Source organism: Rattus rattus, chromosome 9 (genome assembly GCF_011064425.1).
Source record: "Rattus rattus isolate New Zealand chromosome 9, Rrattus_CSIRO_v1, whole genome shotgun sequence".
In the NCBI taxonomy this organism is placed as follows: domain Eukaryota; kingdom Metazoa; phylum Chordata; class Mammalia; order Rodentia; family Muridae; genus Rattus; species Rattus rattus.
Window position 1 is genome coordinate 2,400,659 of NC_046162.1, and position 26,111 is coordinate 2,426,769.

Genomic DNA, 26,111 nt, shown 5'->3' on the forward strand with positions numbered 1-26,111 from the left:
CATGTGAGTCCCGGGCGCGGGTCACGGGAACGCTGCCGGGCTGCCGGCTGTTCTTGTTGAGTTTGGTCCTCAGTGGGCCATGGCCAACGTTTCTAAGAAAGTATCTTGGTCCGGCCGAGATCGCGATGACGAGGAGGGGGCGCCGCTGCTTCGAAGGACGGGGCAACCTGACGAGGAGACGCCGCTGCTGAATGGAGCCGGGCCCGGCGCGCGCCAGGTGAGGCCCGCGGGCCGGAGATGCGGCCGTCGGGATCGCTAAGCGGGTCTTCAGTGTGCTGGCGGGGCCCAGAGGGAGGCCACAGCGTTCTCCTCTATTATTTTTTTTTCTTTGAATTCTGGAAAACTTATTTTGGATAGTTTCGCACCCATAAGCCTCTTCCTTTCTTTCCCTTTGAACCCCTTCTTTCCATCTCGTCCCCACCAAGTGGCTACACCATCAGAAAAAAATGATACCCTCTCCTCCAGCAACCATTGTCATTGACTTTTCAGCAAGAGATCCTAAGACTTTAACGTTGTTGTTGTGGGTTTTTTTTTGTTTTGTTTTGTTTTTTTACTTTTTGTGGCGAGGCTCGAGCCCAGGGTATACACATGCTAGGCAAGCATACGACCTCAGGTCTGCTCCCCCAGCCCTTAGCGTTTCAAGATACAGTCTCACAGTAAGACCACGGCTAGCAATGAATTCATAATTCCACCTCATTTCCCCAAGAACTTGGAAGGCCTGGACTACACGCCCGGCAATTTTCACAGACAGCTTAAATGGCAGAATTGCGTTTTCAGTGAAAGTGTCTGCCTCCTTTCTCACAGGAGCAATTCCAGACATTTGGGGCACAATTGGAATGGCAAGTGTTTCCACTCATTTTCTTTTGCTACCTAGTTGAAGATAGAATATGCAGCCAGACAGGATAAGCAACAAGTCAGAGGCCAGAGTGTGCTCAGCACCCAAAACAGTTTGTGCCTTTAAATGCATAGCGTTTGAAAAAGGGTACAGGTTTGTTTGCTCGCCTGCTTTTGCTTCTCTTGCCTGTGTGCATCATGTTAGCTTTGAGTCAGTTACTTATGTCAATTCCTTGATGTTAGTCTGTTTTATATCCGCCCTCTACCCTTCCTCCTCCTGATTTTAGAGTTGTCTGGCAAACACTCCTGCTATTTTAGAGGCTAAGAAGAACACAAGATCAGGCAGCTGCATGAGAACTTACATATGGGCTTTGCTATATAGACCCTTGAAGGTGCTTAGGACAATGAGAGTCAAAGTCAGTTTCTCGTTGCTGGGAAGCAGCTCAGCTCCCTTTGAAGTGACATGTACTTGCAAATCTGGTCTGCAGCAGCAACCTGAAATGACTGAGGAAGGTGGTAGGGCTATGTCTGCCTTCCTAGGGTGTTTCTGGGAGGTGTGAATTGTTATTGTAAAGAAAGTAACCTCTTGGGGAGGGGGCTGTTGCTTCAAAGAAAACCCAAGTTCAGGTCCCAGGCACCCAGGTCCTGTGACTCAACCTCCTGTAACTGTAGCTCCAGGTTATCTGACCACCTTTTCTTCTCCTGGCTTCCACCAGAGTAACACCATGCTCGAGCACTCGCGCATGTCTCTCTGCAAAAAGAAAGTAATTTTATGTTGGAAACTGATTTTAAGAGAGGGAAGAATTTGGAAACTAACAGAAGTTGAGTTTGGGCTGAATGGCTGTGGATTTTTTTATTTGGTTTTGCTTTTCTTTGCAGATAGAGTAAAGAATGGGGGGTGGGGATTTAGCTCAGTGGAAGAGCGCTTACCTAGGAAGCGCAAGGCCCTGGGTTCGGTCCCCAGCTCCGAAAAAAAAGAACCAAAAAAAAAAAAAAAAGAGTAAAAGAATGAGGTGATCTTTCCCTAAACACCATTATCGCTTTCAAAGCTGCAGTTAATACAATTGATTGGTTGCTGTTAAACAATTTAAAAAAAATAGTTGTGCACCTGCCCCATTGTGGGTTCCCTGGTCTGTGTGCAGGTCACTGAGGTGCATAGGACAGCTTCCTTCCCTCTGGGAACAGGCTCAACACCTTGCTGGTTTTGTCTGAGGAGCCCCATAGGAATATGTGCAATGAGCACTTGTGTGCTCTGTGTAAATTGTGCAAAGTCTTCAGACAAGCAGAGCAACAGGACAGAGAGTATATGGGTGGAATGTGGTACGAGGTGTAGGAGTCTTGTTCAGTCACTTGAGTTGACTTGAGTGTGACTAGGTCTAGGAGAGGCATACAGGAGGCTTGGGACTCCAGTGCTAAGGGATCCTTGCCTGCTTAGGCAGGTTGAACAGGCATTGGCTACAGCTTGGGAACTCTCTGTACTGAGCACCAAACCAGCCAGAATTTCCGGCAGGATCTGAGGCCTGCTGATGCCAGTTTTCTCATCTGTAAAAAGTTAACGAATGTGTAACACTGGGCAAGCCTGTTAGAAAACAGGCTCTCAATAGAGACTAGTCATCAACAGCAAGGGTCTGGAGACACAGAGTGCTTGCCTAGCATCAGTAAAGCCCTGGGTTCAGCCTCCAGCACCACATAAAACTGAATGTGGTGGTAAATGCCTATAATTGGGCATGCAGGTGGTGAGAACAGGCGAATCGGAAGTCAGAAGTCTGATTTTGAGGCCAAGCTGAACTAGATGAGACCCTGTCTCAAGACAAAACAAAACACACAAATAAAAGCCCTATGAAACTAATGGAAATTCGTCTTTGCACTTGACATTTGGCCATGGCCCCTCTTCAGCTGAATGACTTGTTGGTGTTGCTTTTCTCAGGGAAAGTCTGGACAATAGGCAGGCTCGTACTTAAGCATGGGTTGCCCTGGAGCTGCAGCAGGAGTCTAAGCTAGTCTTTGGAAATAAAAAAGGGAGCATGGTCGGGTGACCCTGGGCACTGCGCATAAGCTCATTATCCTGGCTATCTCCTGAGCTGCTGGGGTTTGTTGCAGCATCTCCAGGGTTGGGTGGAAGCAGTGTTGCCACCCAGCCAGGCGGAAGCTGGCCAAGCCATGTAGTAGCTGCTAAAGGCAGGACAGGCTGGGCCCTGTTTAAAGCTCAGGCCCTGCGGCACTACCTGGAGGCCAAGTCTTTGGTCCTTTTCTTAGGTGTATGGTGATAGAGGAACAGAGAGAGGGTGAGGTCAGCCTGCAAGTCATAGTCATGTGTGTGGGCAACAGGAAGTAGAGTTTTCTGTGAAGCTGTTTGATCTTAGAGCAAATGGTGGAGAGGTGGCAGTGTGTGTTTGCAGTCTTTTTTTTTTTTTAAAGATTTTTTTATTTATTATATTTAAGTACACTGTAGCTGTCTTCAGACACACCAGAAGAGGGCATCAGATCTCATTACAGATGGTTGTGAGCCACCATGTGGTTGCTGGGATTGAACTGAGGACCTCTGGAAGAGCAGTCAGTGCTCTTAACCGCTGAGCCATCTCTCCAGCCCTGTTTGCAGTCTTTTTAAATGCAGGACATTCTTACAGGCCCATTTTGGGGATCGCCACCAGAGATACCTCCTCCCTCAGCAGAGGAGGGACCTCAGGTGAGTGTGAAGCTGTCCTGTCCTGATAACCTGACACCACAGACCATAGCTGCTGGGTAGGACAGGAAACCTGTGGCCAGCGGACAGCTTCAGGGATGGGTCCTCTGACTGTCCCAGTACCCCTTGACCCTCCTGTTGCTTCTCGGTCTCAGGAATTTTTCCTCCTCTCTCAGCTCATACCCAAGCCTCAGCCCAACGGTGTAGTGAGCTGAAGGGCAGGGTCCTCAGCCTCCAGGCAGCCATACAGGGCCATGTCCACCAGTCCACAGGCTCCTCCCTATGGCCCACACCTCCCTGTTCTGGGTTGCTTTGTTGTAGACCCTCTGGCTACTACGTCTTGGGCCTGTCTCTTTTTCCAGTTTTTTATCACCTTTGTCACTTTTTTTTTTTTTTTTTTTTTTTTTTTTTTTTTTTTTTTTGTGTTGGGGAAAATTAAACCCCCCCTTGTTCTTATTAGCCGCCCCCAAAATGCGCGTTGGCGGGAAACCAATGGGCTAAAGCCCCAACCCCACCTTTGTCACATTTATTTGCACTTTTTTTTTTTTTTTTTTTTGATGTCCCTGCTGCAACAGTCTGTGTTTCTGTGGTGTTTAGCATGGAGCCTGGCACGTGGCAGCTGCTCGTGGAGGTGGAATGTAGAGCTGGTGGGTATGCAACATGAGCAACTTAAGAATAATTGCTGTGTGCGGTGGTGCACACCTTTAATCCCAGTGTTCAGGGAGCAGAGGCAGGTGGATCTCTGAGTTCGAGGCCAGCCTGGTCTACATAATGAGTTCCAGGACAGCCAGGGCTATGCAAAGAAATCCTGTCTTTAAAAAAATTATTAAAAATATAAAATTAGGGTGTCCCCTCAGTGTGAGAGTGCTGTCTTCCAGCTCTGGTTCCAATGGAACTGGAGGTTGCTGCTGCTGCTACCTGGACCTTGAAGGTGGCAGAATTCAGTCGTCTTCATTTCTCAAATAAAATTGGAGTGTGAGTGCATGTGTGTGTACACACAGGTGTGTACATGTATGTGTATGCCTTGTAGTAAGAGCACATGACACCATTCACCCCATAATGGAGATTGAGCCCCAGGCTTCTGCGTACTAGACAGGTACTCTCACTTCCCACTCCTTCTAAGTTTTACGTGTGGTCAGAGTGTGGTATATATAGTGTGTAAGTCAGTATAAAGGACTCATGTTGGGCTTGAGCTCTCCGTGTAGTTGAGGCCAGGTTTTAATTCTTTTTACATGCGTTTTGGGGGTGGGGGGACATGCATGTATGGAACTCTGGATCACTTGGGGTAGGTGCTTTCCTCCACCGTGTGGACTCAGGTCATCGGGGTCCGAAGGAGATGCCTTTATCCACTACGCCAGCTTGCTGGCCCAGGCTTTTCCTCTGTGATCTCTTCCCTCAACCTCTAAGAATCTAGCATTTCAGGTATTTGCCACCCATCTGGTGTGTGTGTGTTTATGTGTGTGTGTGTGTGTGTGTGTGTGTGTGTGTGTGTGTGTGTGTGTGTGTGTGTGTGTGTGTGTGTGTGTGTGTGTGTGTGTGTGTGTGTGTGTGTGTGTGTGTGTGTGTGTGTGTGTGTGTGTGTGTGTGTGTGTGTGTGGTGTGTGTGTGTGTGTGTGTGTGTGTGTGTGTGTGGTGTGTGTGTGTGTGTGTGTGTGTGTGTGTGTGTGTGTGTGTGTGTGTGTGTGTGTGTGTGTGTGTGTGTATGTGTGTGTGTGTGTGTGTGTGTGTGTGTGTGTGTGTGTGTGTGTGTGTGGTGTGTGTATATGTGTGTGTGTGTGTGTGTGTGTGTGTGTGTGTGTGTGTGTGTGTGTGTGTGTGTGTGTGTGTGTGTGTGTGTGTGTGTGTGTGTGTGTGTGTGTGTGTGTGTGTGTGTGTGTGTGTGTGTGTGTGTGTGTGTGTGTGTGTGTGTGTGTGTGTGTGTGTGTGTGTGTGTGTGTGTGTGTGTGTGTGTGTGTGTGTGTGTGTGTGTGTGTGTGTGTGTGTGTGTGTGTGTGTGTGTGTGTGTGTGTGTGTGTGTGTGTGAGTGTGTGTGTGTGTGTGTGTGTGTGTGTGTGTGTTTTATGTTTGTTGTTGTTGAGATAGGATTTCCCTGTGTAACCCTGGCTTTCCTAGAACTCCCTCTGTAGACCAGGATGGCCTCAAACTCAGAGATCTGCCTCCCGGGTGCTGGGATTGAAGGTGTACACCACCTTGATTGCCCATCTGGTATATTCTTAATGTTGGGCAATTAGTCTCCAGAACTTCTTCATCTTGTAAAACAGAAACTGTGACTGAAACTGTCCCCCAAGTTTTCTTGCTTTCTTCCTCCTTCCCCTGGCCACCTCCTCTTACTTTCTGTTTTTATGGATGTAAGCATACTAAGGAGGCTGGCCTCACAGCCTGACAGCTGAGGATCTTGCACCATTGCAGGTGGGGAAGGAGTGGAGGCAGGATATCACCACACAGCTCTGGCCTGGACTACACTGTGAAGACCAGGCTGGCTTACATGTATGTATGTGCACCGCATGTATGCCGAGCGTAGGCAGAAGCCAGGGGCATGTTAGATCTCGTGAAACTAGAGTTATTGGTGGTATGAGCTGCCATGTGGGTGCTGGGAATCAAACCCTAGGTCCTCTGGAAGAGCAGCCGGTGTTCTTAACCACTGAGCCATCCCTCCAGTTCTGACCTCGAGCTTTTGATTCCTCTCTTTCCACCTGGCTTATGCAATACTGAAGGTTAAACCTAAGCCTTCCTGTATGCTAGACAAGCTCTCTCCCAGCCAAGCCATACCCTCAGGCCCCTTATATTTGTCTTTCTTGTGACCGGCTTCTGCACATTGTCTATAAGGTTTATCCACATTATAGCAGGCATTACTGCCTTAGTATGTCTGTTTTATGTCTATGGACAAGTGGGTAAATAATGCTTTTGTGATTATGAGTGGTGTCTCTTGGAGATCCCACTTTGTGATCTTTTGGGTTTTTACTGAGATGTGGAACAGATGGTGGTGGTATGATGATGATGATGATGATGATGATGATGATGATGATGATGATGATGATGATGATGATGATGTATGGGAGGGTTTGTGTGTGTGTGATTAGTATATTTGGGAGAGGGGTGTATGTGGTGTGTATGGGTGAGAGGTTAATATGTATGGGAAAGGGATATATGTGGTGTATATATGCATACACACAAGCAAATGCAGAGTCCAGAGGAAGACATTGGGTATCCCACTCTATCACTACTTTGTTCCTTTAAGACTCTCACTGAACCTGAAGCTACCACAAGCTCCATAGATCCTCTTGTGTCTACAAACATACAGGTAGCCAGCTTTTTCCCATGAGTGCTGAAATCTGAACTCAAGCCCACAAACCTGTGTAGCAAGTGCTAATCCACTGAGCCATTTCTTCAGCCCCGATTTTCTAACCCCCTCTCTCCCCCATAGCTAGACAGTAGCATCTCAATGGAGTCTGGAGCACCTCTCTGTATATTGATCAGCCACTTCTCTGTGTTTGGGGTGGGGAGGGGTCAGCCCAGAGCCTTTTTCTTCTGGTCACTTTTGTATATCTGGGTGCTTTGTAACTGTCTGCTTTCTGCCTGTCAGTCATTCTCAATGCTATGATGGCATTTATCCTGTTTTGAAAGTTACATTTTCAGTCTGTTGGTTTGTGGGAAATTTTGTTTTATGTAACTTTGAAATAATTATAGATTCCCAGAAATTACAAAACTAGTCTTGAGCAGGCCTGTGTTCTCAACCAGTTCCTCTAGGGTAGTATGTTGAGTAATTGTAGCTCAGTACAAGTTTGCCAGCTGTGCAATGTGTGTAAACCCGTGGGAGCCTCTGTTAGTCAGACACAGCTCTGAGCCCTCTGCAGCTCCTTCGCTGCTAAGGGGGGTCCAGCACCTGTGCTCCACTATAGCCAGGATTGTCCTGCTGTCACACATTACTCTGTCAGCCTGATTTTCTGTTCTGCCTGCTGTTGCTTTTTCATGGATGTGGGTCCCTGCTCACCAAGGATAGTGTATGAACAAGTACTGTCATGTGACCCATAGCTGGCCCTTCTCCTGTCATCCTCTCAAACTGTTGAGGTTCCATTTTCTTAGGCCTTGTGGGTTTGACTCTGGGTACTTACGGTACAGTGAAATAATTGTTGATGGCCTTGGTCTTGTCTAGACCATCTGTGATAGGTGAAACAGCCTAGCCACCTCCCCTTCTCTCTGCATGGCTGGCGTTGGAGCTTCTTCTGTCTTCCACACTTTGTTTTTATCACAGCTACTCTGCTTTGAACAAAGGGCCACACAGCTTTTGCTCAGCTCAGAGGTTGGCCTTCCCCTCACCAGCATTTCTGAAAACACCCAAGAAACAGTTGAAACTGAACATTAAGTACGACCGCCAACTCATCTACCTCCCTGTTACTGGGCAGGCATGGCTTTTTCAGGTTGGAGGCTTACAATCAAGGCAGTGTCCTTAAAAAAGGATGCTAGCAGCCCTACACTTGGGCTGATCTGCAAGGACTTCACAGCTCTTATCTACTCAACTCTTCCACACAGCTCTGCTTGGGAGGCCTGTATTAGCATGCTTGAAGCAGATAGAGGCCTGGAGAAGCAGACTAGACATGGCTTTGTAGAGGTGTGGCAGGCGGGAGAAGAAATAAAGTTTCATGCACTGGACACATTCTGTGGCCTGTGGCCCTGGTGCAGGATCATGCTCTCTCTCATATGACAGACAGAGTGGTGTACGAGGTGAGGAAAGCCAGGCTTTCTGTCCTGTGCTGGACTTCTCAGGGACAGGCTACGCATGTCAGGAGCAGACCTGGGTTCCAGCAACCACGGAGGGCAGAGTGTGAGGGTGGGAATGAGAATGAGTAGTGCCCTCATCTGATGCCCGCCATCATGGTCTCTTCTGTTTGTAGTCTCATTCTGCACTTTTCCGAATTGGACAGATGAACAACGTGGAGCTGGATGATGAACTCCTGGACCCGGTGAGTGGTGTGATGTTCTCTGCTCCCACTGAGCTGACCTTCACTGAGTGAAGGAAAGAGGAAGGGTAGCATGGTTGGCAGATAGCAGGACTCCCAGAGAGGGCACACAGAATATCCATGTGTCCTCTCAGGCCAGGTGACCAGCAACTGTGAAGAGGGCAGAAGCACTGTGGAGGAAGCCACACAGTACAGAGACCTTTGTCAGGAGCTTAGTGTGACAGTGGCCAAGTGAGCTGAGGACTCTAGGAATAGGTGAGATGGGTTTTGGGGATGAGGAATCCTCAGGCTTAGAGAGAAGCCATTTCCTCTGGCCACGGGGTAGATTCTGGTGTCCCTAAAACAAGCTCTCCAGGGGCTCTTACAGAGGATCCAATGTTCATGTCAGATGGCCTACAACTGCCTGCACGTGTAGTTCCCAGGGATCCAGCACCCTGTTTTGACCTCCATAAGTACCTGTACTCACAGGCACAGACATACCTACACTTAACAAAAAATAAATCTTGAAAAAACAAACAAGGGAATGTTTCCTTAGCCACCCCCTCCCCCCTGGAATTTGTGTGCTGTCTACTGTGGTTTTATTTGTCCCTAAGGGTAATGATATAGAGTGGTCTCACATGCCTCAGAGGCCAGAGGCATTGGGCCCCCATGGGGCAGAGTTACAGCTGTGATAAGTCATACCATATGGATCCCTAGGAACCAAGCTTGGGTCTTCTGCTAGAACAAACACTCAGCCTCTGAGCCATCCCTGCAGACCTATGTCAGCTTCTTTAGTTCTTTTCTGTTACTCTAGGGTTTTGTTTTTCCCAGGACTGGGGTAGGAGCTAAAGCCTGTGCCTTCAGCACGCACTCTGTCCTTTCTTGGTTTTATTGCCTTGCTTGCATAACCCAGCTGGCCTTGAATTTCCCATCCTTTTGATCCTGCCTCCTAAGTGCTAGGATTATAGGTGTGCTCCACCACACCCAGCTTTGTTGAGTGTTTATAATGGGTTTTCCCGGTTTTGTTTTTCAAGACAGGGTTTCTCTGTGTAGCCATGGCTGTCCTGGAGCTCTCTCTGTAGACAAGGCTGGCCTGGAACTTATAGATCCCCTTACCTCTGCCTACCAAGTGCTGAGATTAAAGACAGGCACCAACACTGCCTGACTATACTGCTTTTTCTGTGTCTTTAAGATTGTCTGTGGACTTTTCCCTTCATCTTGACATAGTGTATCGGTTGATTTCTAGGGTGTTAAACTAACCTTGTTCTCCTGAAACAAACCTAAGGTATCTAAAGGGGATGATGCTTTGTAGATTTCTGTGCCTTCCCAGCCTTGTGTGTCAGATAACCCAGAGCTCTGGGATTTGAGACTGTTTTTTTCTTTCACAGGAAGTGGACCCTCCTCATACCTTCCCCAAGGAGATTCCACACAACGAGAAGCTCCTCTCCCTCAAGTATGAGGTGGGTTCTTTTTTTTTTTCTTTTCTATTTTTCAGAGTTGGGGATCGAACCCAGGGCCTTGCGCTTGCTAAATCCCCAACCCTGAGGTGGGTTCTTTATTATTCCTCCTGGGCTCAAGCCCTATCCTTTCCAGCCCTCTTCCCTTTCCATTGGCTACACTTGCCCAGCTCCCTGGGTCAGTAATTGAGTTTCTTGTGCCCTGGTCTGTGCAGAGCCTGGACTATGACAATAGTGAGAATCAGCTCTTCCTGGAGGAGGAAAGACGAATCAACCACACGGTGAGCAGAGTGAGCCAATGGCTTGTTAGGTTGGTGCCGGCTTGCTGGGCTAGGCAGTATCTCCATTTCATCTCCCTCTTTTTTCTCCCCCGAGCTTGGATTCTACACCCAGCATTTGCTTTCATAGTTTGTGTATTGGAGGATGAGGCTCTGAACATGGGACCCCTCTCACCAGATACTGGAAACTGTGAGGGAGGGATGTAATCATGGCCAATAAGGTTGTTCTGCAGATGATAGACAGTTTTTCAAATACTAGTAGCTGGTTGTGAATTTCTAGTGAATGTTTCTTACCTCCTTGGAACTTCTTGTGGCCTTCCATGGTCATTGAAGCATTGGCTGGAGGCTGCTTTTGGCAGATTTGGGGCATAAGCAAAACTTTGTACTACGTGTGGTGGCAGCCCTTGAATCTGCCAGCACCAGGGCAGGTTCCTGGATGCAGTGCTCCCTTTGACTCTGCCCCATTCCCCATCCCTATCTAGGCTTTCCGGACAGTGGAGATCAAGCGCTGGGTTATCTGTGCCCTCATTGGAATCCTCACAGGCCTAGTAGCCTGCTTCATTGACATTGTAGTGGAGAACCTGGCAGGCCTCAAGTACCGAGTCATCAAGGACAGTATCCTCCAAAGACACTGGGGCATGTGGGAGGAGGGTTCAAGCAGATCCCAGGCATGTGTCTTCACAGGCAGGCAGTAAAGGACAGAACAGGCCGGACTCCTAGAGATCACCTACCATATGTGCGCAGCATTCAGCATGTGTGTGGCGTATTCCTTGCCAGGCTGTGAGAAGTCTGTAGGTTTTCCACTCAGCACCATGGCCTGCTAGCTACTCAGTAGTTGTGCTGGCCCAGGTCATGAGATGATCTGGCCAGAATGCCTGGCCACAGAGTGAGACATGTAGGGCAGATGTGTGCTCCCGAAGTGCAGCGGTGTCTGTCCTTGACCATCCCTGAGACATCGACAAGTTCACAGAGAAGGGCGGCCTGTCCTTCTCCCTCCTGCTGTGGGCCACACTGAACTCTGCCTTCGTGCTCGTGGGGTCTGTGATTGTGGCCTTCATAGAGGTAAAGTCACTGTGTAGGAGAGTGGGTACCCCAGATCAAGGGTGGGCGTGGGGTCTTGGTGAAAGCATGGGCTCCTCTAGCTTTCCCATCATGAGCCCCTGTTAACCTGTGACAGTGGAGGCTTTCTGCCAGAGAGAATCACAGTGTGATATGAATGGGAAATGTTTGGTCAGAACCGAAAACACTGCAACTTCCTCAGCTTACTCCTACTAGTACAGTATTTAATCCAATAGTATAACTCCCAACCTATCTCTTGGCTGCCCAGTTCATATCCAGACCATAGGTATATCACGCCTACCCCATATTTATGTAGATCTAGATCTAGATCTCTCAGGGCCTTCACATAGCTAGATAAAGGGTTATTCCAGGGCTTGAGGGTTCCAGCAATTTGGGCAATTCATGCAGAGATCCAAGCATAGGGAACAGCATGACCAGCCATTCTCCAGGAGACTGTACTCTTAACCCACAGGTGGTTCCTCCAAAGCCCCCAGGAGTCCGCCTTTCTTCTAGGTTCCTCTTTGATCCTTGTCTTCTTTGTGGGGGTAATAAAAGAAGGAAAAGACAGCATCTAGAACCCGCTATGTATCCATAGTGTGCAGCTCTCCATAGATAGGAAGTGTTAGTTCCTGCTTAGTACATGATGAGTGTCCTGTTCATCCTGGAATGTCCCCTCACCCAGCTCACTTGGGGACACATGACCATCAGACTCTTCCCTTAACCCTTCCCACATTCCCACTAGGTTTCCTCAGGGATTGCTCTATTCCTGGCTGGGGGTAGGGAAGGACCTCTACCTCCCTGACATGAAGCCTTCCCTGTGCCTGCTCTTGTGGTTGTAGAGGCTGCATCCTCTTACTCTCCCTGCTCATTGGCACCTCTGTCTTTCCAGCCAGTTGCTGCTGGCAGCGGAATCCCTCAGATCAAGTGCTTCCTCAATGGGGTGAAGATCCCCCACGTGGTGCGGCTCAAGGTGAGGTGTGCAGTGAAACGGGGCAGGGCATGGGATTTCTGCTTGTTGTTTCTGTAAGTCTGTCTTTGCCTTTGCTTGACCCTCCACACCTGGCACAAGTCATGTGCACACCAGCTGTTATGTGTGCACTGACAACAGGCTGTGCATCTGCAAATGGCAGTAAGAAGTGCAGGAGCATAAATGCTGTGATTGCAGCCATGCAGTACATGTCTGTAACTCGGGACTGTGCGACCCTGAGTATTTATTTCATAGCTAGACAGGTTGAGCTACGGTGGGAGATGGCCCGCCTTCCCTTCCTTCCCTGTTTTCAGTTTTCTCTCACACGTAGTGCACAATCTTGGCATCAGCCTAATGCCACAGAGGCTAGACAGTTGTCACCACAGTCTATTACTGCTGTTTGTTTTTGTAAGACCAGCCTTTCTGTCCGAGTCTGGCCAGATACTGCCTCCTGTCCCCATCTCAGAAGGCAGGTAGACATTGGCTTCCTTTGAGGGACTTCCTTGCCTGATTCTCTGTGGCCTCCTCTGGGATGTTCCTGGGCCTGGTGCCCTGTAGCCAAGGAAAGCATGGCCACACTCTAGAAATGGAAAGTCCCATGCTGTTGCTCTACCGTAGAATAGGGTGAACATGATGCTTCCTCACAGCGCTGATTTGTTACTGAACTTTGTGAACAATCTGGAATGTTTTGCTAAATACCTTTGGATTTAGGAGACTTCCTCAGAGCCTGTGTTGAGAGCATGCTGTCCTTCCCAGTTGCCCCCTTCTCTCTGCACCAGGGCCCATGTGCCAGGGGAGGCATTATAAGTTTGATAATTTTTTTTATATTGTTTATGGGCTCAGATAATAAAGTCAGCTTTTGCTCACCCTTGACCTGCCCGATCACCCACCAGGCTCACACAGTTCAGGAGAGTCATAGTCTCTCAGTCCCCACCTTCATGGTTCCTGACCTGATGTGGGGATGAATACTCGGGTGTCCTTGAAGTAGGTGCTTGCACCTGTGTGTTCATGTGGAGACTGTGTTAGGCCTAGGGCAGAGATCTAGTCCTGGGCAGGGTTGAGCTTCCTCCCTCTGACCCTCCAGGAATACATCAACTCGAGTTCCTCGAGGGGCTGTGGAGCAGGAGCCCTGAGGACTGCCCTAGCATTTGTGGTGTGGCTGGGTGATGAGTGGGAGTTCTCACTTGAGCACTCAGCAGCAGTGCTGGCCTTCCTTGAGCCCCCTGGGGCTAGGCATGTACAGCAGGATTACTCAAACTCTGTATCTTCCTTTTTCCAGACGCTGGTGATCAAGGTGTCTGGCGTGATTCTGTCTGTGGTAGGGGGACTGGCTGTGGGAAAGGTAACAACAGAATGAGTGACACTGGTCCCTCCTGAGTCTGAGTTCCTGTCATTTGACACCATGCGTGGCCTCTAAGTACTGATTGCTTTGTGCTCCAGGAAGGGCCAATGATCCACTCAGGATCCGTGATTGCTGCAGGGATTTCACAGGGAAGGTCGACGTCACTCAAGCGAGATTTTAAGGTGAGTCCTTACACACACACACTCGTGGACTAAGGATTCACAGCTGTGTTTCAGCTGAGTCTTCATCCAGACCTCTGGGTCTCCCTCAACATCCAATTCCTGTTACTGTCTCTAAGTCTGAGGGCAGTCTGGCCTGCTCCCAGTCCAGTGGTTAACAGACTACGTGGCGTCTCCATGGTCAGTTCCTAGGGTGCTGGTGTAATTCTGTTGAATCTCTGACCAGCTTCTCAGAATACTTGAAGGAGGTCTGAGCTGTAAATGGTTCCGCAGACACATGGTATAATTTTGTTATGTTTCCCACTGTTACCAGCAGTGAGGTAGGCATTACACTAAACTTTTATGCTGATAAATATGAAACTGTCTTTTGAAACAGGGTTACACTGTCTAGCCAGGCTGGCCTTGAACTTAGGATTCTGTCTCAGGGCTTCTGAGAGCTGAGATGCCAGGGATGTACCACCAAGCCTGCTGAACGATCTTTGTTACAATTTTTCCACTCATTGGGCTTTCTTCAGTTACTAGGGTAGAGCTGGAACAAGGTCATAGAGTTCTTGCATGCATGGAGAGGTTCAGTCTCTGTCACAAGTGGAATCCTGTGCTTCTCAGCTGTGGGTACATAGGAGTGCCAGCTCTCCTGATATCTGTCACTGTAACATTGCTCTCTGTGAATCCAGTAGCTATTGCTGTGATGATAATGATGTGATTATCTAGAAAACTGCTCCCTGCCTGATTATCTAGAAAAAAATGTCCCTTCTTTGGCCTGTTTGATGGGACCTGTTTCCAACTTCCCCTCTGTGATAAGCAGCCCCTCAGCTTCCCACAACACCCTCTGTCTTCTCTTTCAGATCTTTGAATATTTCCGCAGAGACACAGAGAAGCGGGATTTTGTCTCAGCTGGAGCTGCAGCTGGAGTGTCTGCTGCGTTTGGAGCCCCTGTGGGTAAGGAGGGCCAGGTCCACCTCATCTCTGGCTATGCCCTCAGGTGTTTTGTGGATGCCCAGGATGGTGAAGCAGGGCTTTCTTGTAGGCATGGTTCTGAGGTTTGCAGACAAGTGCCCGGTGAGGGTGTGGGCAGTGTCTTACAGATACCAGCTGTGGCCTGGTTCCACTTACAGCATGCCTGTATCATGGCCTTAGTCTCCTGGTGCCTCTGTTGGGCGATGGCAGTGGATAGGCTGCCCTATGACCTTGGTGGCACTTTAGCCCTGCTATTTGCCTTCCAGGTGGGGTCCTGTTCAGCCTGGAAGAGGGCGCCTCCTTCTGGAATCAGTTCCTGACGTGGAGAATTGTAAGTGGCCAGGGTGACCACGCTTCTTCCTCCCTTGAGAACTCTTTATATTCAGCCCATCCTTTTGTGTTGTAGAGTCCCTCGGTGGGTCCAGTAGCACTACACCTGTCCTAGGTGTTCTTGCCAGCCTTGGTGGCTCCTAGGAACCCCAGAAACATTACCTTCTCTTAATGTCCTTCATTGACTTGTGTGTAGAGCTGCAGCCCCACTTGGCTCCAGACCCTTTCCTTTTGTCTTAGATGGGTATCCAGACACACAGCTTTTCAAATGACAGAGGTCCCTATCTCCGTGCCTGCTTCTAGCATTCAGAGGAGCGTGTTCTATATTACTCTTAGAATCTAGGTGGACCAAATGTGGCTTTGAGGGTGCTGGGTGGGCCAGGTAGAGCTCTGAGGACACTGAATACTGAGTAGGCTGGGCTGGACTCTGAGGGTACTGGGTCACCAGGCAAATCTCTAAGACTCTGGCTTCTCTCTTCAACAGTTCTTTGCTTCCATGATTTCGACCTTTACACTGAATTTTGTTCTGAGCATCTACCATGGAAACATGTGGGACCTGTCCAGCCCTGGCCTCATAAATTTTGGAAGATTCGACTCAGAGGTAGTTTGCCAGCTACATAGTTCCAACTTGCCCTTTCTGCTGCCACCTTAGAACCCCATTAGGATAAAGCTGAGACTTGAATATGGCTATGGGAAGATAGAGTTCTAAGGAGGGATGTTGAACTCTTACTTGTCAGTTCCAGCGCTCTGCAGTGCTCTGAGCATGTGCACAAGGACCTGCTCCAGCTATAAATGTTGCAGTATGAGATGGCTGCACAAGCCACTCAACCCAGCTCAGCCATAAAGGGCCAGGGGGCATAAGGTCTTCTCAAAGACCATTTACCTCACCCATGAAACCTATTTGGTTCTGACAAAAGTGCTAGAAGGTTCTGTACATGTAGGCAGAGTTCCTGCCCAGTCCTAAAATTTAAGCAGCCATTTCTCAAAGCCTTTGCTTTCTCCCCTCTGCACAGAAAATGGCCTACACAATCCATGAGATTCCTGTCTTCATCGCCATGGGTGTGGTGGGTAAGGCCCCTCCCTGTAGCATGGACCAGAGGGAACCATTTGGCAAGGGTGGACTCCCAACTCCAAAGTGGTGCAGGTCTGCAGGTCAAGATCTCCACTCCTCACCTCTAGGCATCACGCTGCTGGCGTTACTGTGCAGATGCAGATGCATGCAGGGGCAGGCACCTTAGAAAGGCCCCAGAGCTTTAATTCTACTTTGTAAAGCTCCAGACTTGGATTCAGATTCCCTGAGGGGTAGGGGGTCTTTACAACATCTACAGAGTGAGGATTATTTCTTATCCAAAATACTCAGGGCCTGAAGTGGTTCATATTTCTATTGTTTTTCTTCCCCTGGAATTTAGAACATTTACAAAGATATAAATGAGATTTTTGGGGAAGGGGCCCTAGCCTTAAAGGAGCCCATCAGTTTACACTACACCTTATACCTGAAGGTCATGTCCATGCTCAGAGGTTGAAGGTCTGGGTTCTGAGTGAGGTGTACCAGCCATGCTGCAGTGCACAAAGCTGAGTGGAGGGCAAAGCAGCCTTAGTGACAAGTGCCTGTGAAGCCATTAGACAGCGCACCTCACCAGGGCCTCGCCACTTCTGGGAGCTTCGCTGTCCTCCCTGTCAAACTAACATTAGTCTCCTCTCTGGTTGCAGGTGGCATTCTTGGAGCCGTGTTCAATGCCTTGAATTACTGGCTAACTATGTTTCGAATCAGGTGAGAACCCTGCTTTGTATACCAGATTGACAGGTACAGCCCCACTGTGTACAGGAAATGGACAAATTGTGGAGGCCTTGTCAGTGAGGGCCCTTCCCTAAAGGTCTGTCCAGCTGAGCTGCTCAGGACAGGTGTGGCCTCTGGGAGAGGGACAAGTAAGTGCAAGTGAGGCACCCCCCCTGAGAAACGTTCCTTGGGTCCTGGTCTGAAAGTTAGCAGATAAAATTTGTCACAGAGAACAAAGTCCTGGGTAAATTAGATGCTGCCCACCTTCTGCCTGGGGTGCTAACCCTTTTATTAGAAGAGAAGCAATCAAGTTGTTTGGGAAGGTCTTGGGCTCATGGTGCATCTACCTGTGTTTTGCACTGGTATCAGCTGCTATGTTGGTGTAGCAGGGTGAGTCAATACTAAGACGTCTATAGTCAGGGGGAGAAAGATAACCCCAGGAGTCTGGGCTGATTGATCATTAAACCTGTGTTGTGTTCCCATCAATGGGTTCTGGGTCAGGTTTCCCTGGCAACTGCCAGGGGCAGAGCAGGTGAGTGAGTCTACTATCCCTGGCCATCCCTGCAGCAAAGTCCACTTTGGTCTCTAGGTACATCCACCGGCCCTGCCTCCAAGTGATTGAGGCCATGCTGGTGGCAGCTGTCACAGCCACAGTTGCATTTGTCTTGATTTACTCGTCTCGAGATTGCCAGCCCCTGCAGGGGAGCTCCATGTCCTACCCACTCCAGGTAGGCATAGGCTTTGGGCTGGCCCTGTGAGCAGGGCCAACTGCAGAGTTCTCGTTTCCCAGAGGTAACAATGCTAGCAGGCCCTTGCTCTGTACATAGGGTCCCATGGAAAGCTGAGGCTGTCAAGTGCCTGGGGAATGGCTCCTAGACTGATCTCACCAAAGTCCTTTCCAGACACCCCCTGAAGAGGGTTTTAGAATGAGGCTCAGTATAGATTAGAGAGGAACGTACCTGTAATCATACAGAAACCCCCAAGCAAGAGCTGCCTCTCTCCGGCAAGCAAATGATGTGTCCCTCCATGTAAGATAATAGTGCTGAGCTGAGAAGACTGGGCCTACTGGTTCCCAGGGCCAGGGTCCCACTGTCGATCCTGAAGCTCCTAGGTTCTGTTCCTGTTCCTTTTGGATGGCGGGGACAGAAGGACCTCCATTTCCCAGAGAGGTGGTCGTGCCAGTGAAACCCTGTCTGAACTTAACCCCGGGCTGTGCTCTGAGCCCAGATCCTGTCTGCTGCTCTCTAGACTCAGGGTACGTGAGAGCACTCAGCGGCACAGCATCCACCCTGTGGCCATCTCTCCCTGTGTCCTTTCTCTCAACTCTGCAGCTCTTCTGTGCAGATGGCGAATACAACTCCATGGCCGCAGCCTTCTTTAACACCCCTGAGAAGAGCGTCGTCAGCCTGTTCCACGACCCACCAGGTACGTGCAGTCAGCGAGCTGCAGCTTCCTGTGGGCAGTGGACAAGTTCTTGGCTCAGAGGTCACTGCCCTGGGCTAAGGCGTCGTCTCTGGTATGATGAGGTGTGCTGGAGTGCAGGAACCAGCATTGCAGAGTAGGAGACATGCACTGCGCAGGATGGCCAGGTTCTGTGGTACCTGGTGGCCAAGCACCTGGAGAGGGAGGGACTGGCTGAGCTCCCCACCCTCGCCTTTTCTCCCTTAAGGATAGCCCTCTTTCTCTCCAGTAGAAAACCTAGCTTGATGACTCCAAGCCAGGCCCTTCTGGCTTCAGCCATACCCTGGTAGTGCCTAGAGCTAAGCCCTACACACTGGGCCCAAGCAGAGCCGAGCACCGTTGGGCCTGTGTCCTCTGGCTATGCTGTTTAGTTTGCTTTCTGTTGTTGATGGAACGACCAAAACCAACAGGTTGTATAGTCCCATCTTTGAGGAAGCTGAGGCAGGAACTGAAGCAGAAGCCATGACGGAACATTGATTTCTGGCTTGCTCAGCCACCTTCCTTACAGCCCAGGCCCACCTGCCCAGGGATGGTACAGCCCACAGTGTGCTGGATCCTCACACTTCAACTAGCAATCAGGAAAACGCCCCGACAGACATGCCCACGCCTGGAGGCAGTTCCTTAGTTCATAAGTATCAGATTAACAACTGAAGTTAACTATGACATACACCTTACTAATGGGGAGAGTTGTTTATAATCGTGTTTTGTCACTCCTTGTGTGGGGGACTGTCCATAGGAAAGGACTGGGGGTTGGGGATTTACCTCAGTGGTAGAGCGCTTGCCTAACAAGCACAAGGCCCTGGGTTCGGGCCCCAGCTCCGAAAAAAAAAAAAAAAAGAAGAAAAAAAAAAAAGGAAAGGACTGTGTAAGTTAATGGATAAATTGCCATAGAATAAGCCAGTGGCCTTACACATGTGGACCTCAGCCCTTACTGACTTATTCCTGCTGATGTCAGTAACCTGAGCCATGGTTAGCCACACAGACTGATGGTACACAGACAGAGTTCAGCTGAGCTAGAAGTCTGCTGTTGCCCTCAGGAGGATGGGCTTCCTCTTTGTGCTGGAGAACAGCCTCTACATGGCACAGGACACATTGACTTCAGGCTGTTGCTCATTCTGGGGAGTTTGGTGTTAGCATTATGGGCCCTGAATTTGACACCTGTGCTGCCACCTTGAGGTCGCCTTGCTGTACTTCCTCACTATCTCTTCTGATGGGACCTACCCTTCACCTGGAGAAGCTGAGAATACAGAACTTTCTGGGGATCACTGGGAATCTGGGTTCTGGTGGCCTGGTTCTCAGGATGGGAGCACAAGGCAGGCAGAAAATCCCTGCACAGGCCTGAGCTCCAGCTGTAGCCAATGACCTTGCTTTCCCCTAGGCTCCTATAATCCCATGACTCTCGGCCTGTTCACCCTGGTCTACTTCTTCCTGGCCTGCTGGACCTATGGCCTCACAGTATCTGCTGGTGTCTTCATCCCATCCCTGCTCATTGGGGCTGCCTGGGGCCGACTCTTTGGCATCTCCCTGTCCTACCTCACAGGAGCAGCGGTGAGTTGGGGGAAGCATGCCAGAGCTCTACTACGCAAATGTTCCTGGTGGCCTTAGGTCTGGGGACCACCACAGCCACCTGTGGGATCTGGACACATGGTGCATTAGGCAAAAGCTCGGATGCCATGGAATAGCCACATGACATAACTGGAGCCATGTCAGGGAGGACAGTAAGAATATAGCAGGAAAAGGAGCCCAGGTCTGTCTAGCACTGGCCTCAGCCCTTCCTCTCACCAGCTGCTGGGTGGTTTGATCTGTGTGTGTTTTCTCACTTCAGTGTGAGTAAAATTGACAAGTTATTCTGGGCAGTGGTAGCATGGCTTTAGTCCCAGCACTCAGGAGGCAGGGGCAGGTGGATCTCTGTGAGTTTGAGGCCAGCCTGATCTACGGAGTGAGTTCTAGGATACCCAGGGCTACACAGAGAAACTCTATCTCAGAAAACAAAAAAGAAAAGGGGGGAAAATTTTAAAAAAAAGGAAAGGAAATAGAAAAAAACCAGATCGACAAATGGCAGAAGGGCTAGCACAGGAAGCCTGTAGCTGCCCCTCCCTGTTCTCAGGCTCAGGTATCTGTCTAGATCTGCTTTGGTTGGGTTCTGACTTCTGAAATGTGGTTCTTAAGAATGATTGCTGTGAGCATAAGCAGTTCTGAGCATTAGCATTAGCCACCATCCCTTCCAGCTTCAGTGTCTGCTCCTCACGTAGAAGGAGTAGTATTGACAGTCGCTCCCATTTCCCCTTCTCAGTTCTGTTAGTCTCTACTTCCCTGCTGTCTTTGGGCTCATCTGCTGCCAACATTTCCTAGGGCACACAGTGTACACCATCGTGTGTCTGCAATTTCTAACTGAATGTGATGTGCATTGTCCCATCTGTATTGTGACATGTTCTAGGCTCTTTTTGTTCACAGCTGAATGTCTCTTTCCTTGGGTGATTCAGTGTGTCCTCATGGACATGGGCAATGGCACCTCAGGCACTTTTGCCTGCTGTCCTCACTCTATGTAGGTTCCTTGGAGAAGCACAGCCTTCACAACTCATGGGCATGGGCAGGAGGCGTAGTCTGTGTACCTTGTCCCTATATGGCCCACCTAGCTAGAGTGCTGGCCCACTGGTTGTAGCAGAGGGTACTGGAGTGGAATGTCCTGTGTGGATCACTATGCCCAAGCTCATCTTCACTAGTATGCCCTGGCAGACTGGGTGGGATGGCCACTGTCTCTGAGATTCACCCATGTTGCCTCCCACAGATCTGGGCAGATCCGGGTAAATACGCCCTGATGGGAGCTGCTGCTCAGCTTGGTAAGCCCCAGCTCTTGCTCTTGCCTCCGTTGGTGAATTAGCCTCACCCTGCCTACCCATGTGTGTTCCGCCATAGCTACCCTTTGCCATTTCTGTGAGCAGAATTGTAAGTGAGGCAGGTGAGGTTATCAGTCCCATAGCATGGCCAGGTGGCAGAGGTTAGGCCCAGGGTTTAGCATCCTTGCCTCTGGGGTCTGGAAGGATGGGTGGGTAAAAAGGCTGCAGCTATGGCAGAGCTAGGGACTGTGTTGAGAGGGATAGGGGCTTATTTACTCCCACAGGTGGGATCGTGAGGATGACCCTTAGCCTGACAGTCATCATGATGGAGGCCACCAGCAATGTGACCTACGGTTTTCCCATCATGTTGGTGCTGATGACTGCCAAGATTGTGGGTGATGTCTTCATCGAGGTGCGCAGCTTGAGGGGGTGGTTTGTCCTCTGCTTGCCCTGCATATTGTCCTTGTAGCCTGGCACTGGGATTTAAGGGGCTTACAACAGCTACAGAAGGACCCCTGGGCAATACCCTGAATCATGACTCTGTACCCAGGGCCTCTATGACATGCATATCCAGCTGCAAAGTGTGCCCTTCCTACACTGGGAAGCCCCGGTCACCTCACATTCGCTCACTGCCAGGTATGGCCAGCTGACCTGTTAAGCTTTTGGGTTCCGGGGGCAGTGGGTGGATGTGGGCAGAGAAAACACTGAATGCTTGTGGAGAGCCCAGATCCCAGCATTCCTACTGTGGCCATCCATGACTGGTCTCCCAGTGCTTGGTAAAGTCTCTGGCATGGAAACGGGGGTGTTGGGGTCCCAAGTCTGACAGCTTCATGTCGGTCAGGTATTCACATGGTGCAAAAGCTCTTAAAGAAGAGCTCTGACAGCTTGTGGTGTGAGTATAACTGAGACAGTCCTTGGGTCGGGCCTCTTGGCAGGGAAGTAATGAGCACGCCTGTGACCTGCCTGAGGAGGAGAGAGAAGGTTGGCATCATCGTGGATGTCCTAAGTGACACAGCGTCTAATCACAATGGGTTCCCTGTGGTGGAGGATGTAGGAGACACCCAGGTACTGTGGGTAGCTCTCTGAATGTCAGCTCCATTTTATCTCGTGCCCGTAAGCAGCACATGTCGGGGATGGGGTGGGGGGCGGGCATTATGTAGTTCACCTGAACAAGGAACTTTTAAGATTTTACCTTTATTCTACTTACGTGCTCTGCCTGCATGTATGCATGTGTACCACGTGCATAACTGGTACCTGCAGAAGCTACAAGAGCTCTCCTTGGAATTGGCAATATAGATGGTGTGAGCTGTAATGTAGGTGCTTGGAATCAAGCCTGGGTCTTTTGCAAAAGCATCGAGTGCTCTTAACCACTGACCCATTTCTCCAGCTCTTGAACAGGAAATCTTGTGTTCCATGTAGAGTAATAGAGTCCTCTCTTAGCTGGACTGTCCCATGCAGACTACAGGCCTTCTGTGATTCTAACTGGACTTCTTAGTCATGGTGTTGGTGACTGTGACACGTGTCCAAAGGTACTGGTGAGGTGTGAGGCCAGCTGATGTTGACGCCTTTTGCTCAGGTCTTACCCTGCTAAGATTGTTGGACACAGGCACTGATGGCTTGAAAGAATGTGGGGAACACACTTAGGTTACATCTTGCCACCTGTTGATCCCATTCTCAGCATGGAAGCCATCCTCTGCTGGAAGGCTTAGTCCTATTTCAGATACTTTAGGGATTAGCAGCACTGTGTGTGAGAGATGCCCACTTCAACGCCATGCCTGGAGGTGACTGTTAAACAGCAGACATGGGCCAATGGGGAATTTGAACAGAATAGGGTTGGCCAAAGTTTCCCACTGCAGTCTCAGGCCTCTGACTCTTTCCTCTCCTGCAGCCAGCCAGACTCCAAGGCCTAATCCTGCGTTCCCAGCTCATCGTGCTCCTGAAGCACAAGGTACCCCTGGCAGGCAGGCCCTGGGTGGGAGTGTCCTGGGCAGCATCTTTCACAGTGGCAGACATATAACTGGCTGCTACCTGCAGGTGTTTGTGGAGAGGTCCAACATGGGTTTGGTGCAGCGGAGACTGAGGCTGAAAGACTTTCGAGATGCCTACCCACGCTTCCCCCCAATCCAGTCCATCCACGTATCCCAGGATGAGCGGGAGTGCACCATGGACCTTTCTGAGTTCATGAACCCTTCTCCCTACACTGTGCCACAGGTACTTATTGACCCAAAGGACTTGGAAGCAGGGCTGGGGTATGGTTGATGCCTTGTATCCTTTGAAAAGGTGTAAGGAACCTCTGGACTCTGGAGTGATTGCTGCAGACAGAGGAGGCCTTCAAGGATGGCGCAAGTAGGGCTTGCGTCCTGCGATGGGTCATCAGACCAGAGTGAATTAGGAACAGCCTGAGAAAAGTTGGGCGTCAAGTGGTAGTGAGCCTCAGAGAACCCTATCAGCGGCCCACAGGGCCTTAGAGTCAGGCATGGAGGGGAAGGACGGCTCAGTACCCTTGAAATGCTTGGTTGAGGGGTTTGAGTCTTCCCACAGTAGGTAAAGTGGGCTAAAGGCATTTGATTACCTTGCAGGAGGCATCTCTTCCTCGAGTGTTCAAGCTGTTCCGGGCTCTGGGCCTGAGGCACCTGGTCGTAGTAGACAACCACAATCAGGTGAGACTGGTTCTGTCCTGCCGGAGATTGCTGGAGCTGGCTCACTCTGCTTCCCGTAGTCTTGCTAAGTTGTGGGTGGACATGGGTCTTGTCTGTCTCAGGACGGTAAGCCTTGGGACCTAACCTGTTATTGTACACCTACTTAGAACTAGTATGTGGAGTATGCCACCACGTGGAGTAGAAGTTCTCTTGACCCTATGGGGACTCTGTGACCTGGTATTTTTCTTGCAGGTGGTCGGGCTGGTGACCAGGAAGGACCTAGCAAGATACCGCCTAGGAAAAGGAGGCCTAGAGGAGCTTTCACTGGCCCAGACGTGAGGGCTGGCCCCACCCTTGGGCAGCGGCACCCCGGCCCCTCTGCACCTCCTCCCAGGGTCCCTGGTCTCAGCCAAAGCCTTGCCCTGGGCAGTGCAGCAACAGGAGCAAATACCCTCCCCGGGCTTGGCTGGTGTGGGGCCCAGACCCTTTGTCCTGGGCAGTTGGTTTACATCATCAGCATTTCCCTATTCCCTGAACCTGCAGTCCTCAGACTTGTCCCACGCCTGGGTCCCTTCTCCCAGGATGTAATGTGTGTTTTCACACCCCTTGTGGCTCACTTCTGAGAGCCAATAGAGACTCGTGTGTGTGAGACAGACAGACAGACAGACAGGCAAGCAGCAGGCGAGAGCTACTACTTACTGCTGTTTCTGCTCTGCCTCTGAGCACCTATCCTGTGTCTGTACTGCTCAAAACAGCCAGGGGCTTCAGCAGCAAGGGTGTGAGGAGCTATGCAGCCTGGAGCAGGCTCTGTCAGGGAACCCACGTGTGCCCCACATGCCGTCTGTGTCTTTGTCCAGAAGACAGGGAGACTGGGTCTATGCCTGGGGCTTATGATCTGAAGATCACATGAAGACTGAATTGGAATTCACCAACATCTGCCCTAGGCGTTCAGACCTGGGGCCCATGGCACTGGACCATAGCCAGAGGCAGGTCTTTTTGCAGCACTTAGGTCCCTGGTGTCCATAGTGTCTTGCTTATTACTGTACTCTGTACACCCTTGGGAAATGGCCTCCCAGGCCATTCCAGGGTGGCCCTACAATGGATGGACCTGTGAGCACCAGAGCCGAGGAACCTCACCCTTAAACCCTGTATTGTTAAAGCTGGCTCCACTGGACCAAGCCGGACCTGATGTCTCCCTGGGACACTTTGTAAAGCTAGTTGCAGTGTCTCTGGCACTAGTCTGTTACAAGGCCACGCGGCTGTGGACAGTGGCAGCTCCTGCCCTTCAGTTGTCCCTCCAGAAGAGTGGCCCTTCCTTCCATGAGGAGATGGGCGAACTATGTTGAGTCTGAAATGAGAAATGAGAGACCTCTGTTCTCTGCCTTGGGCTCAGCATTTTGGGGAGTCAGGCACTCAGCATGGTGATAAGTACAAATGGCACCTTCTGCAAACAGTCGCTGCTCTCTGTGTTGGGCAGTGGTGCAGTCCATGAAGAGTATGGCAGCCAGCCCAGGACCCAGTGGGAGGGCCATGCAGGGACTCTGGCCTTCTCATCCCATCACAGACTTGCTCTCAGGCTCACTGCAGAGCATGGGTTCTGTGACCTGTGTCCTGTCCTCAAGCCTGGGCTCTTCAAGAAGTTAAAACTGGCCCACCTGGTGGGTAGGTCCAAGTGACAACACCAGGAGTGCTCTGGATTGGGAAGGGCCATGCCTAAGTTAGACCCAAGGGATGTAAAACACGGCACAGGATCTCAGACTTGGTACCAAAAAAGCATGTGCAATCTGTCCACAGCCTGTGTGTTGACTACTTGTTGAAATGATATTTTTGGATATATTAGGTTAAATAAAACAATCAAAGTTTGGCTCTCCACATATTCTTATTTTAGCTCTTGGGAAGGCTGAAATACCAGCAGCCTACATCACCCTCTGGCATCACCCTCTGTATCCGTCTCATTTGCCTAGGACCCTTGCCTTCTGCTCTGTGTGACTCGAGCCTGTGCTGATTCCTGGACCACCTCTCCACCATGCCCATAACCCGGTAGCCCCAGAGCCAGAGGAGGCTCTCCAGCAAGGGGCATGCTTCATTGTCCCCCCCCCCCAAATCCTTCTGGGGACCAGAAGTTAGGGAGTCCACAGGACAGGGCAGATGAGAGCTCAAGTTCCATTGGCAGTTGGCCATGAAGCCATAGGGTTCTGGTGAGAAAAAGAAGATTCCCAGAATAACTCAGCTGTACCTGCCTCCTCGGGATCCACTAAAGAGGCAAGGTGGAAGGGCAGGAGTCGCTACCTCATACCTCCACTACTCTCAGATCCACAGCCTCTCCTCCTGACTCATCTTCTCCCGAAGATTCAGTCTCCACTCCCTTGTCTTC

General features: G+C 50.2%; 1 protein-coding gene across 1 annotated transcript; it reads left to right on the top strand.

The window, feature by feature from the left end:
- Positions 1–25,609, top strand: Clcn7 (chloride voltage-gated channel 7). The gene is made up of 25 exons (XM_032912401.1): positions 1–217; positions 8,410–8,478; positions 9,843–9,914; positions 10,127–10,192; positions 10,672–10,804; positions 11,142–11,251; positions 12,138–12,218; positions 13,495–13,557; positions 13,656–13,739; positions 14,582–14,675; positions 14,960–15,024; positions 15,508–15,624; positions 16,037–16,091; positions 16,734–16,794; positions 17,390–17,528; positions 18,132–18,225; positions 19,640–19,809; positions 21,050–21,101; positions 21,383–21,510; positions 21,649–21,734; positions 22,034–22,163; positions 22,987–23,046; positions 23,133–23,309; positions 23,678–23,758; positions 23,990–25,609. The coding sequence occupies exons 1-25, from the start codon at positions 80–82 to the stop codon at positions 24,074–24,076; spliced, it is 2,412 nt and encodes an 803-aa protein (XP_032768292.1). The 5' UTR covers positions 1–79; the 3' UTR covers positions 24,077–25,609.
- The last annotated feature ends 502 nt before the right edge of the window (positions 25,610–26,111 follow it).

Bases quoted from the DNA above. Each gene is read 5' to 3' on its own strand.
- Clcn7 (XM_032912401.1), top strand. From the start codon at position 80: ATGGCCAACGTTTCTAAGAAAGTATCTTGGTCCGGCCGAGATCGCGAT. The intron at 218-8,409 runs GTGAGGCCCGCG...TTCTGTTTGTAG, and splicing joins CCGGGCCCGGCGCGCGCCAG to TCTCATTCTGCACTTTTCCG. The intron at 10,805-11,141 runs GTATCCTCCAAA...ACCATCCCTGAG, and splicing joins GTACCGAGTCATCAAGGACA to ACATCGACAAGTTCACAGAG.